General features: G+C 44.3%; 1 protein-coding gene across 3 annotated transcripts in view; it reads right to left on the reverse strand.

The window, feature by feature from the left end:
- RBM27 (RNA binding motif protein 27) overlaps positions 1–14,954 on the reverse strand; it is a 152,131-nt gene that overhangs the window by 68,864 nt on the left and 68,313 nt on the right. The window contains exons 8-11 of one of the 3 annotated variants that reach the window (XM_040344581.1): positions 14,130–14,267; positions 3,859–4,008; positions 3,510–3,662; positions 1,229–1,373 (exon numbers count right to left, since the gene is read on the reverse strand). In XM_040344581.1, coding sequence (XP_040200515.1) covers positions 1,229–1,373; positions 3,510–3,662; positions 3,859–4,008; positions 14,130–14,267 — 586 coding nt within the window. The remainder of the gene's footprint in view (positions 1–1,228; positions 1,374–3,509; positions 3,663–3,858; positions 4,009–14,129; positions 14,268–14,954) is intronic. The other 2 variants (XM_040344582.1, XM_040344583.1) reach the window with 2 other exon arrangements.

Here is a 14,954-nt window from a genome sequence, read left to right on the forward strand (position 1 = left end):
ATAAATATATGTAAACTCTAAAAATGGAAATTTATATTTGCTCCCTTTTGGTCTGTTAAATATACCACACAGTGATTTAAATCGTTCAATAAAAAGCAAAAAATTGATGTTGATCCTTTTAGAAATCCAGTGCCGTCCTGTGTGCTCTGCAGTTTTCTTAGGCCCGATTCACACCTATGCATTTTTGGTGCTTTTTGCATTTTGCACTACAGAATGTGTTCCATAGGAAACCATGTTAAATGGACTGTAGTGCAAATCTGCAAGATGCAAAAAGCACTAAAAATGCATAGGTATGAATCCAGCCTTAAGGAATGTTATCAGCCCTGCCCAGTTAAGCTCCAATAACTACAAAAACCCTTCTCCATGCTATGGAGAGTGTAGGGGGTGTTCCACAGTCTTAACACACTTTTGTCCTAGAGTAACTATACTGCTACTGTATGGTGAGTGAACATTTCCGCCCTAGAACAGAAAGTGTGCTAATTGGCAGGATCACCAGGTGAAAAGGAGGGGGGCGCCTTAAAAACAAAAAGCAGCTACCCCATCCAAGTAATAGTAACCTGCAATATATTCAATTGTTGTTCAAGTTTAGATACACTTAATAGTTTCTATTGTTTTCAGTCAAATTAGGCTTAATAGATTTGCTCCAAGACAACAAAGAATTGTCAGCCAACAAACACAAAACAACGTGTTTTTTCAGCTCTACAGCACCACCCTTTAGGCAATTTCTGCTAATGTTATGGTTAGCATTGCTTCTGAGCATGCGTGTTTGTACTTTTGATTTTTTTCCCAAAAGGACTTGTGTGCACACCATATAATCCAACAACACACATTTGTCGGAAAATTTTAAAGCGTGCTATCCAACATATGTTTTTAGGACATTAAAACTTTCCTCATATGTAGCATCAATAAAGTGGATGTAGCCTAGGCTGGAAACACTTGTATTAAGGAATCATTCAGATTTTGAATCCAATCCCTAAACAAAGATGGTAACTCAGTAACAATCATGATAAAGAACAGTCCATATTCCTGGCTGAGGAAATACATTTTGTATCCCAACAGATCAGCACCATGGTGCAACTGCTGAGAGCTGTATTTTTTATGCAATAAGCTTTTTTTTATATTTTCAATGATTCTATACACAAATGTAGACATGAATGAATTGTGAGCTTTTCTGTGGCATAGAACTGTCATGCTTGATGAATTCCAGGTAAAGGTTCAATGATCTTACTTGTCTGTCCAGGGCTTCTTAACAAAAGGTCCATCATTCATGTTTCCAAGTGGTCTCTTTCTGTCTGGTTCCACCACCAGTCGATTTAGATTACTATTTTCAGGAGCAGCAGGAGGTGGTTCAGTCTGGATCACAATATTAGCAGCTATAAACAAGAAAAATTTGGTAAAAATGGCACAAAAGGAACTAGTAATACAGATACGATTAATTATTGTTACAAAATGTGAGTTGTTTTTAAAGGACAGTACATAAATTTAACAAAGAAGCTAGATAGTCAGGAAGAGCCATCGCAGATCCCTGGAGGAAACAAAGTGCCTTTAAAAATCTAGTTACAACTACATTAGAAAAAAACAAAAGCACACTAAGAATTTTGCAAGAGAAGAGGAGAAATCTGGAAAAGGGAGTGGTAGAACTTTTTAGAGCACTTTCACACTAATCCGCTGTGCGGTTCTTAAAGAACAAGCAACTCCAAAAAATGCATTGGAAAAGCGCTTTTACAACAATTGCATAGCTTTCAATAGTCAGGTGTGTTTTTGATGCTTTTTTTTTCTCCACAAAATTTTTAATGAAGCACATGTTTGGCTTTATTGGAGTAAGGCCCCTTGCACACGTGCGGACCGTATGTCCGCTTTTTCATCCATCTGTTTGCGGATGAAAAAAAGGGACATACATTGGTCCCTATGAGATCGCGGATGTCAGCGGATAAACCGCTGACACCCGATCTCATCCGCCACCGCAAAGATCCGATTTTGCAGACGGAAGAAAACCCTATTTTTCCTTCCATCTGCGGATCGGATGAACACGGACATACGGTCCGTGTTCATCCGATCCCCCCATAGGGGAGAGCGGAGAAAAGACAGAGCGTTCCCTGCACAGTGTGCGGGGACCACCCTGTCATCCGTCTGCTCAGCGAGGGATCAACGGAGCGATCCCTGCTGAGCTTACGGACACACGGAGGTGGGTTCATTACTGATCCGCCCCCTGTGAAAGGGGCCTAAGGCAAATGCAGCCTTTGTTTTTTTTTATTATTCAATATAAACAAACATGTCATACTTGCCTCCACTGTGCAGCTTGTTTTGCACAGAGTGGCCCCGATCTTTCTCTTCTGGGGGCCCTTGGTGGCTCCTCTTGGCATCAAATAACCCCCCCCTAGGAGACGTGCTCTCTCGAGGGGGTTACCCCTGCAGGTGCACTCCCAAGTGTCCCAAGACACAAATCCCGGACTCCGCCGCCCCCCCCCCCCCACGTCACTGGATTTGATTGACAACAGCGGGAGCCACTGGCTGTGCTGCTATCAATCTATTTAATCAAGAGTCGCACCATGTGCAGAGAGAAACAGCACGTCTCTGCCAAGGGAAATGCGGGGGGGGGGGGGGGCGATAGGGGCTGGAGGGCCGGCTACTACCAGAAGTTTTTTGGGGTCTACAACAGTCGTAACAATATGATCACATTTTTATATACTTTTTATAAAAAAAAAAAACATGCCATGTCCAATATTGTATTACATATACAGATTTCAAAAATCAACCTCTAGAATCCTGGGTCTGAGAATCACCACAAAACAAGAAGTAAAGCGAAAATACGGATGCCCAACTGAAGTTTTAATTAATAAGAGTCCTTGTAAAGTTAACAAAGTTTGTAAGCGTAGTGGGTTATCGGACAAGAGAAAGAGTGGATAGATGCTATGGGGCTTGATATATTTAAAACAGAGGCAAAACACACATGGAAGCTGAGCTACAGTTTCCCATGCAGTGCTATGTTGTTGCATAAACCATTTAAATCAGTAACCAGTCAGACACAAAGCTGTAAAATTTAAGGTAGGTGTGTAAGTAAGAACCAAAAGAGATATGCACAGCTCTTCAACACATGCACATTACTCTGTTAAATCTCATAAAATATTGCAAGTACTGAAATTATCCAAGAATCCTGCGAGAAATGCAGCAAACTTAACTTCCAGTAATGGGCTGAGACTGTTTCACATTAATTACCAAGAAATGTTGTCAACCCTGCTTGTGTTATCCTCTGCTGGACTACATTTCCATATATTCCTCTTCACCTACATAGTTCCCGTTGTGGACATTATCAGAATTTGGTCCCATCTCATATGAACTACAAGAGTCAACTTCATTTATAAAAAGGGTCATGGAGTTATTTTTCAGCACTTTAGAAATTTTAGAGATCCAAAATGTGGAAATGTGCATATACTGGAGAGCTGTGCCAAATATTTTTTCTAGATTTTCCCCACATATACTTAAAGTGGTTCTAAAGGCTGAATGTTTACCTGAGCTCCCTCCAATCCAGCGATGTTCACGATAGCCTGGGCTGTCCCCAGGGCAAGCAGCTTTCTCTGGGGGCACTGCTCGAGGAGGAGGAGCCAGAAGCACCGGCGGGGGACCCAAAAAGAATGAGATTGGAGCTGCTTTGTGCAAAACAACTGCACAGAGCAGACAAGAACATGTTTGTTATTTTTTATTTTTAGGTTTTTAAACAAAGCTTTAATACCACTTTAAAAAGGTGGAATGGATCTTTTTGTATGCCCTATACAGCATTTGCTTATATTGTACACCTTAATCATAAAAAAATCAAAGTGTAGCTTATATGCGATAACTACTTGACAAAAAGCCACTAACCTCTTGGTGGAGTATCCATGTCGCCCGATGTCAAACCTATCAGATTTGACCTTTGCTGCTGTGGCCGTGTATAAAATGGCCGATACCCAGTTCTACCTGTGCCAGTAAGACTTGGAGACTCAGGGTTGTACCCATCAGGTTCATATGTATCTAGGTGTGGAAAATCAAAAGCATACAATCATAAATCCAATAATTATTTTTTACAAATAAATGATGCAGAGTCATTTTATTTTCATAGTTATATTACCTTGGTCATGCATTTTTTAATTTTGAGAAGGAAACGCAAAAAGGTTTTTTTTTTTTTTTTTTTTATGAATTTTTTGTCAACCCTGCAACAACTGTAATTTAGTCCGAGCAGATTATGAAATTTTCCCTACCAGTTGGTCAAAGTTCCTTCAGAATATTAGGAATTAAAAAAAAGTGTACAATTAAAAAGTTGTAGGTATAAAAAAAAAAAAAATTGAACGCCCGAACATATTAGATAGCAGATCTATAAATGGCAATTTCTTCAACGAGTGGGAATTTAATACATCTAAAATCAAGGAGAGAGTTGAAGCCTCTGTTTAATGGTTTGTTAATTGCCAATAAAGTCTCAATGGGAGATGTTCATTCACTGCATGCAACACTTGTATGTAGCACTTTGTGTGCACGATTGTGTAGGTATGTGGCTTGGCATTATAATCCATAGAGCTCTCATCGATTATGCCTAAAAAAAAAGTAGATATGCATGTATGCACACAATGTCTGTAGATGAGGCTTATATTTATTGACAAGAGGAAATCCTGAAAATTCATTTTCTTGGAGTGCATCACAGGACAGAGGACTTCCTATTGACTACTTTAGTAATGCAGTCACCTGTAGGTGAATGGACCCTGGCCAAAAAAAAAAAAAAAGGAGGCAGGAACCCCCACCCAGGCATAACCCTTTCTCATCTCCGAAAAGCCTCAGTTTGGTAGACAGCAACGAGGAACAAGCAATAGGAGAAGGATCTACGTCATGTAATGTACTCTAAGAAAAGAACTTCACCGGTAAACCAAAAATCCTATTTTCTTTGGATGACAACCTGCACAAAAAGGATTTTTACCAAGAAATGGCCTAATGGGTCTCAAACAGAATGGACAAGGCCGACAGTACTTAAAATCAGACACCTGTGAACCCCACAAAATGAGCCCCATAAATTTACTGTCAGGGACGACACTTAAAGGGTCACTAAAGGAAAACATTTTTTTAGCTGAAATGCCTGTTTACGGGGTATAGAGACATAATAGTTAACGGATTCCTTTTAAAAAAAATTAAAAATAGATAAAAATCAATCATATAATGTACCTCCTAGTTTCAGTTTCGTTTTTGCATCTAGCTTAGTTTTTGCATGTTATTTGATGCCTCTGTGCTGGACAGACGCATAGAGCAGTATTGGTTTGGAAAACGAAACTAGAATCTCCCAGTACTGTGGTGATCAGGAGAAAGACAACAAGGAAGTGTCCAGAACAGAGCAGAATTACAGCAACAGAGCAAAAACGAACAATGAGGACATGAAACCAGGACTGCAGTAAGGTAAAGGAAGCCATTTAGCTAAAAGAAAAAAATTTCTTTAGTGACCCTTTAAACCTCACACCGGGCGAAAAGACCTTTAATGTATGGTGCTGCACCTTCATAGAGGTCAACTCTTACCTTAAGGAGTGTAAGGATTACAAAGTAAGAAACACCCCGATTCCTCCCAGACATGCCATCAAAGGCAGAGACCATAAAGCAGGAAAGATGGGATGGTAATAGAAAATCTGGACGATCTGAAAGAGCCCAAGACCCAAATCTGCTTATTCGAATGTGGCACAACTTCTTGTTCTTCCCAGATGATCGATGTATGCCACAGCTGTGGCATTGTCTGAATGCACCCCGAAAAGGGAGTTCCCCAAAAAAAAAACACTGAAAGTTCCAGAATGCCAATTGGCAACTTCTGCTCCTGTCGACCATGTTCCCTGAACCAAGAAATTGTCCAAAACTCTTGCCCACTCTGGCATCCATCGGCAAGACAATAAGAAGGAAGGATGTCCCAATATTCATGATCTACGTGGATATCCACCATTCTACAAACTGTCCTGGTCTTGGGAGTCAGAGACCCTGGAAGATCCAAGGACTTTGACATTTGTCCCATATTGTCAGGATACTGAGCTGAAGACCTCTGGAGTAGAACTGGCCATAGGAGACTGCATCAAAAAGGCAACCATCTTTTTCCCCTAGTACCTTCATGCAGGCCCATATCATTGGTATTTCAAATAACTTCAGGAACCCCATCTGAGGTTTAAGAGCAGGCATTTCTCCTGTGTAAATGTCAAGGCCTACGCCCAAGTACCCCATATGTTGTGTCAGAACCAAGGCTGACTTCTAAAGGTTCAACACCCAACCAAAACCTTTTCAGGACCTGGACTATCTTGTTGGACATTTGATGTCAGCTTCTAAATTGAGTGTTTTCTGTGAGAAGCAGGTTGTTCAGGTACCCTGCTGTGGGGATACCCCAGGTCCTCAACAACCCCTGAACAGAAACCAACACCTTGGTAAACATTAGGTGGGGGGGGGGCACAGACAAACCTAAGGACAAAGCCACAAACCGGAAGAGGCAAGCCTCTATTGAGAATAGCAGAAACCATTGGTTAGGCCAGAAATCCCTGTTTAAAACAGGTTAAAATAAAAGCTGCGAGTACTCTCCCTTTTGGTACATACACTGGTACGTGAGCATGCCAACTGAGACAGCAGCCTTTCAAAGAAAAACTGCCATTTTTTTTGTAGCTCTTCTCCTGAGAGCATTAAGTGTGGAGGTGAAAACACACACACACACACACACACACACACACACACACACACACACACACACACACACACACACACAGCTAAACTTTAAGGCTTCTTTCACACTATGGATTGTATGTCCGTTTTATAATATCCGTATTACACCTATTAACGGACGTTTATTAACGGATTTAATAACGGATACATACGGATAAATATTTTACCATTCTTCCTTTATTGAAAACGGATAATGTTTATCCGTATATATCCGTATACATCCGTTATATCATTCCTTTCTAACGTCCGTTAATAAAAAACATTTCACCCTTTCTTGAAGTCCAGCTCCAGAAGTCGTATGGATATTCAGGGGAACCCCGCCGTCAATTTAAAACAAAAATGACGCGCGGTTCCCGGTAAATATCCATAACCAGACCCATTATCCGAGCACGTTGAGCTGGCCGGCCGCAGAAAAGAGGGGGGGACAGAGTGCGGCCCCCCCTCTCTCCTGAACCGCACCAGGCCACATGCCCTCAACATGGGGAGGATGTCCCCATGTTGATGGGGACAAGGGTCTCATCCCCACAACCCTTGCCCGGTGGTTGTGGGGGTATGCGGGCGGGAGGTTTATCAGAATCTGGAAGACCCCTTTAACAAAGGGGACCCCCAGATCCTGACCCCCCCTGTGTGAAATGGTAATCACTGTACCTCTACCATTTCACGAAGTAAAAAGTATTGTAAAAAAAACACACTGACACAAAAGAATAAAGTCCTTTATTAAAAAAAAATAAAAATCCAGCGCTGAAAAATCCACTCGTTCCCGGCTTCCTGCGTTGTCCTGATCCTGCGACGGGTGCGGGTGATCTCCCGCGATGAGAAGATCCAGCGTCGGGTGATCTCCGATCCAGCGATGTGAAGATCCATCCATCCGGCGCAGCAGCATCCCGGACCTCCTCTCACCGCTGGGCACAGCCCAGCGAATGAGCGGCTGAAGCAGCGACATTTCTTATATAGAGGAGGCAGAGCCACCCGTCACGTGACCCTGCCCCCTCTGACGTACCTCTGCTACGTCACTGGGGAAGACCAAGAAGAGGAAAGACCTTTCCTCTTCAGTGATGTAGCAGAGGTACGTCAGAGGGGGCAGGGTCACGTGACGGGTGGCTCTGCCTCCTCTATAGGATCACCCGCACCCGTCGCAGGATCAGGACAACGCAGGAAGCCGGGAACGAGTGGATTTTTCAGCGCTGGATTTTTATTTTTATTTTTTTAATAAAGGACTTTATTCTTTTGTGTCAGTGTGTTTTTTTTACAATACTTTTTACTTCCTTCGTGAAATGGTAGAGGTACAGTGTACCCCATTACCATTTCACACAGGGGGGGGTCAGGATCTGGGGGTCCCCTTTGTTAAAGGGGTCTTCCAGATTCTGATAAACCTCCCGCCCGCATACCCCCACAACCACCGGGCAAGGGTTGTGGGGATGAGACCCTTGTCCCCATCAACATGGGGACATCCTCCCCATGTTGAGGGCATGTGGCCTGGTGCGGTTCAGGAGAGAGGGGGGCCGCACTCTGTCCCCCCCTCTTTTATGCGGCCGGCCAGGTCAACGTGCTCGGATAATGGGTCTGGTTATGGATATTTAGGGGGAACCGCACATCATTTTTGTTTTAAATTGACGGCGGGGTTCCCCTGAATATCCATACCAGACCTGAAGGGTCCGGTTATGGATATTTACCGGGAACCGCACATCATTTTTGTTTTAAATTGACGGCGGGGTTCCCCTGAATATCCATGCTCAGTAAAATTAACGTCCGTTAACATAACGGACATTTACGGAGACATTTACTAACGTCCATGTGCCATAGACTTCAATGTTAAAATATAACGGACGTTAATATATCCGTTACTTGCAACGGACAAAAAATTTACAAAAAATAGTGCAAGACCCGTCACATATTCCGTTATAACTAACGTCCGTATGTTATAACGGACTATTACGGATCTTTACGGAGCATAAAAAAAATCCCATAGACTTTAATGATATTTTATAAAGGACGTATAACTTCCGTTTTTTAACATTATCTGACGGATTTAAAAACGGATTATTAAAACGGATTTATTTTGTAGTGTGAAAAGGGCCTAACTTGTAGCCTCTGTCGCTTCCTGAGTGCAGGCCATCCCAAAGGCCAATAGATGTCCGTCTACCTGTACAAGTCAGGGGCACCCCTTCACTGTGTGGATGACATGCCTCTGGATCTGAAAGACTTGGGGGTCAAGTAGTTCTTATGAAATTGTGACATTGGTTTTACTTAGAGCCCAAGTTTTTTTGATTATGAAAGGAACTCTTCGATTCTGAAAGTGTCACTTTTCTGACTGGTCACTGTCACCTTTATTGTGTTCTTTTAACCCCAATCACCAATCGGATGTAGGCATTCAAAGTTGGACCAAAAGCAATCAATCATTTTCAAAAAGGGGAGCCTATCGGTTTCGTGCAGAAAAAGTTCCTCCAACCTAACAAGCCATAAGATCCTTTTCAATTGGAAAAGACATGATGCTTACTTGTGAAAGCTGCTGTGTGTAATCCTCTAAAAGTATTCACTGAGAAAAATCAAAGCTCAATAAAATCCTCAAGGAACTGTCATATGGCAGGATCCCCTGAATCCGAATCTCAGGAAGGGAATACACACTTTGTCAAAACTTTAAGGGCATGGCTACCCCCCACTGCAGCCACAGCAGTCTGCAGAGCTGCTCCTACCAGGGAGAAGGACATATTATAGAAGGCCTTTAACCGGTTATTCGTGTCATCTTCAAAGACTGGAACCTCATCCACCAGAAACTTTAGGGTCTTTTTTAACCATATCGACAGCCAGAGGACCCAATTTCTTGTAGTCCAACTCCATAGGGTACTGCTAAAGCAAATTGCTTTGGTAAAAAAAAAAAAAAAAAAAAAAAAAAAAAACACCACCCAAAACCTCTCTCTGTGTATACATTGCTTTCTGAAAGTACAACAAAAAAACAGTTGGGATATTTTGGCAGCCTCCATGACCCAAAACCATTGACCTTTGGAGATGAGGAATCCAGAATACATGTTTAGCATGCACCACATTCACTAGTAAGACTCCCCTCAGAATCCTCAACAACTTCCACTTCATTAACCTGAGGTTGTTCTTCCAAGGTCTGATCTGCCACAAAAAGGGAAGGAGGAGATGTATAGCACCCAGATTTGTGTTCCAGTTGTTCCAAGCCAGTGACCTCCTGTAAGCCGATCTCTGAAATGGCTGCAGAAATTCCTCCTTCGACAAAACAGAAAATTGTGTCCCTGAGACAATGGAACCACCAGATAAGGACCAAAACTACAAGCTCTGGTTACCCTTTGGCTAGCCATTTCAGGCTCAGGTACAGCCAATGGCTCAGGTACAGCCCACTCCTGGTCTTCTTGCCACAGTGACCAACCGAGATAAAGCCCTCCTCTGCCCCACCAGGGGTTTTAGGAATATGCCATTCAAGTATTACCAAAACCACAACAGTAAAATCTGTCTGTATATGCAGCATAGCATGCTTGTTATACTCACCATGGAACTTAAGGGGTTAATCCTCTGCATTGTGTAAAAAGGCCGTTTTATCCTGTAAGCACAGATCCTCCCCCTCCTGCAATGTCTAGCTTGGGAAGGCCAGTGAACACAGAGGAAATAGCCAACCTGCACAGGCTCAGTTGTGCTTTTTTTACTGGACAGAACAGTTACTTGTTTACAGAGATGGCCAGGTTACATGAGATTGGCATCACAAATGTGGGCGTGTACAGGGAAACAGGGAAAAATTTCCACCCACCCGAACTCAGCACTGGAGAAACTCTGCAGTTTATCATGCAATCATGGTATACAGCTCAGCAAAAAAAAAAAAGGTATACAGAGGCAGCATTTTAATGTAAAAAGAAGATTTTTTAAGCTGTGGGCACTGTGGGGGGGGGACCAACCATTTTCATATTACTGGGTTTAGTAACACTTAATTAAAAGAACTAAAGCCCATGAAATAAATCTTCAGAGAGACATCTGTAGTTATACCCAGGCGGGGATGCCCGTCTTCTTTTTTGGCCAGTGCCCATTAACCTGAAGGTGGCAGCATAACTCAAGTAATCATAAATGTGAAGTCCTGGATGCCCTGTGATGTACGATCTCTATATTATATTAAAACTCGTAAAAAGATGCATTTGCAACTTACATGCACTGCAAATATCTGTCACAAAACACATTTCAGATGTTCTAAATTACATCTTTTATACCAAATCTTTCCATCCTGTGTAGCCTTTTCTTACCACCCACAGATTTTGATTTAAAAATAAATATGTGCCCTGTGCCCATTAGGCAGGACAATTAAAAAAAAAACTGAATGGAAAGAGCCCTCCAGGTTAGAGGAAAAATAGGATTTTTGTACTCACCGTAAAATCCATTTCTCTGAGTTCATGGACGGACACAGCAGCCTTTGACCTTAGGGTTATATCCGCTTCCTTCAGGAGAGTTAGGCAGAAACATTAACAACACTTTCCTCAGTGCAGCTCCTCCCAGGGGGCGTGGTTCCCTGGGTATAACCAACAACCTGCGAGCACCTTGGTGAAAACCAGGCCGAACGGGAGGGCCACAAATTGAAAGTGGTCCTCTCCGATCGCAAAGCGCATAAACCTCTGGTACTTCGTGCACATGGGAACATGTAGGTATGCGTCCATGATATCCAAGGACGCCAGAAAAGTCCCCCTGATGGAGTGCTGCCATTACCGATTGAACCGACTCCATCCGGAATTTTTGCACTTTTACAAAGCAATTGAGGGCCTTGAGGTCCAGGATTGGACGGACCCCTTCCTTCTTGGGTACTACGAACAGATTGGAGTAAAACCCCTGAAAACCGGAGCAAGCTGGAGGTTGGAAGGAAAGAATCTGTTTGGTGGACAAGAGAGAAACTATCTTGTACCCCGAGGAAACTACTTCGCAAACCCAGCGGTCGGAGAGAAGAGACCTCCACCGAGCCGCGAATTCGCGAAGCCGTCCCCCCACCCGAGACACGGGCGAGGGCAGACCTTCATGCGGAAGCAGGTCTGTCCGCAGGCTTGCGGAACCAGGGGCGCTTCTGCCCTGAAGCGGGCGCCTTAGCACCTTGCACACTTTTTCCCGCCGAACGAAAAAAACGCTTTGGGGTAGTAAAAAAGAGGGCCCTTGCCTACGGCGAGGCTCCTTGCCCTTTCCCAGACTGTGGGAGCAGTGTGCTCTTACCACCAGTGGCATCCTTCATGTCATCCAGGGACGCCCCAAAAAGCCGCTCACCCTTAAAGGGCAAATCCACCAAGGCCTTCTTGGAGGATTGGTCGGCAGACCAGCATTTCAGCCACACAAGGCGGCGTAGTACCACGGTGGAGGCTCTGGAAAGCAAGGGAAGCATATCCAGGGCCGACTCAGACAAATTTTAGACCCTGAACCAATTGTTTAACCAGGTCCTTGCAGGTCTCGGAAGCATCCTGCTCCTCAATCTTCTGCAGCAACAACTTTGCCCGTTCAGTCAGCGTCTGCGACACCAGAGACTCGGCCACAACCGTTCTCACAGCCGAACCCACAACTGTGAACATAGGAGAGTGGAGGCTGTGGCCCGCTCTATCAGTGGGGTCCGTAAAAGTGGGAGCCCCTTCCACAGGCAATGTGGTGGCTTTACTCAGTCTGGACACGGGAGGGTCCACTGATGGAGGAGAGACCCACTTTTTCAAAAAGTCCTCCTCAAAGGGATAACGGACCGCAAAGTTTTTAGGAACAGCGAAAACTTTCTGTGGCGTGTCCATTTCCTTACATAGCAATTGTTCCAAATATGGAATACAGGGAAATACTTTTGCGGTGCTAGGCAGTTTGCGGAACCCAAAAGAGAACGGCACATCTGGTGCCCCCGCCAAATCCTCAAGTTTGAGTATCACGCACCGCAGAAATAAGAGCTCCAACAAATTCCCTATCATTTACTGACCCTGAGGCAGAGTCATCCTCACAGTCCGTGTGGGTTAAGCCTGCATCATCTGACATGACAGAACCAGATCCTGAAGCAACCGCAGGCAATGAGTCTGTCAGAGATATCCCCAGAAGCAGGCTCAGAGAGGGGGCGCTTTGTACCCCCCTTCTGGGCACTAGCTGCTTCAAACCTGGCGAGAAACGCCTCAAGGACAACCGACATTGCCTCAGATGCGGCAGGGGCATTTAAGTATAACTCAGGCATTGCTGGGGCGGAAACACCAGGTTCATGTTGCCCCACCGCTGTGTACTGCAAGGCAGAACAACCCACTGGTCAGAGGCCTCCCAGGGACTCACCACCCCACCCGGCTGGAGAGAGCTGAAAACCTGAGGTGTGCTCTGATGTGCTGCGTCTGTCACCTCAGGGAAGATTTGCAGCGTTTTGCAGTGCTAAAACTGACACAAGAGGCCAAGACATTTCCAAGATGGCCGCCGTATGAGGTAAAAATCACCAGCGGGCTCCAGGAAAATGGCCGCCGAGCTAGGTAAACCGCGACCACGGCAAAATGGCGGCCGTGGTGCAATTTAAATTCCCCAGTGATGCACCAAACACCTCACACTACACAGCAGCACCCCCAGAGTAAAAACACAGTCCCCCACAACACATGGGCCCCGGATGGTAATAAAGAAGCCCCAGGAGGCCCCCCCCCTCACAGCCGCTACCCAGTCTGGGGAAGGAGGTAGAGGAAAGGGAGAGAGGAAAGCAAGGCGGACCCTCAGTCGACCTCCCCAGGGAAAATACCAGCCATACCACCTAGCCAGGGCAAGGGGCCACTACTTACCCGTCCTGCGACTACCGGCTGGAGGTATCCCGGACAGAACCAACGTCCACTAACGGCATGGCTGTCGGCCAGACACAAGGCCATAGAGACCGGTCATATGTGTGTCCTGGAACATGTAGTTCCCCGGCCGCCCCTGGAGCAATGGGGCCTGTCGTGGACGACCCAGAGCTGAGGGCCGGCACACGCTCGATGGCCGAACATGGGGGGACTACAAGAGTCAAGACCCAGCCTGTCACCCGGTCGGTTGTTGATAGAAGAATCACAGGATTCAAAATGCAGGAACAAAATAATAATAAAAAATAAAAAAAATCTCCAGAGTACAGGAACTCCAGAGTGCCTGTCCTCTCCTGATGTTCGGGAGAAAAACTGGAGCTGCTTGAGCAGGGTGTGGGTTATACCCGGGGAACCACGCCCCCTGGGAGGAGCTGCACTGAGGAAAGTGTTGTTAATACTTAAGGTGCTTTGTTTCTGCCTAACTCTCCTGAAAGAAGCGGATATAACTTTAAGGTCAAAGGCTGCTGTGTCCGTCCATGAACGGAAGAGAAAGGAAGGTGCTGGAGGCTTTGTGGTGCTCTGTATGTTACTGGACGGCCCTGTACTCTACATGTACCAATGATGTATAAAGATGTATTCATTTTCTGGGCATGTGAAAATGGAGTAGCAAGTTATGCTTACGTTCTGACACAGAGTAGAGCAGATTCTGAGGAGGTAAGGGAGGAGGCAGCCTTCCTCCTACTGGTGCAAGACTGGGCACAGTACTTGTCCTGGGTTGTTCACGGTTATTTAGCAAGCCTGAATGCGTTATTGGAAGCCCTGCATATTTAAAAGCATAAAATACTTTAATTTTCATAGAACTCTTCTCCAGTAGATAATTTAATTACAAATGATACACTCTTAATTGTGACCTACACACCAAGTTACACACTAATTTCACACAAGCTTTTCAGGTCTTCAGATTTTACTCAACACACCTTTGTCATTAATGATCTTGCTTTAGTACAATCTTTTGTAGCATTTAAAAAAAAAAAAAAAAAAAAAAAAAAAATTATAAAATGCACATCTTTTTGCAGGTAAAAAAATTAAAAAATGTGCATTCATTAGCATTGCACCAGCGATCAGGAGATAGCAGATGCCATGCAGGCACACTGTCCGTGTATGCGATTGGCGTACATTATGTACAGATAAGCAGATACTGGCAGAAGATAAACTACTGCAGCACCGTGGTAGTTCATTAGCCGTTAAGGCTGTCGAGACTTAATAGTTCATTCATACACAAGCTCTGTGTATGAATGTCATTACAGTGTGGGCCACAAGCGGTGGCTTCAGCACTGGGAACACGTTTCATGTTCAAACTTAAAATCAGGTGTAACATGTTTCCAAAGGTAAGCATATCCTTTGCAGTTTAGAAAGGATAGAAATATGCTTTAACTTTAGAGCATATATAGCTAAATCACTGAACAGGGTGGACATAAATCAGAGATAGAGAATATAAATTACAAA

The sequence above is a fragment of the Rana temporaria genome, chromosome 3, assembly GCF_905171775.1.
Source record: "Rana temporaria chromosome 3, aRanTem1.1, whole genome shotgun sequence".
NCBI classification, from domain to species: domain Eukaryota; kingdom Metazoa; phylum Chordata; class Amphibia; order Anura; family Ranidae; genus Rana; species Rana temporaria.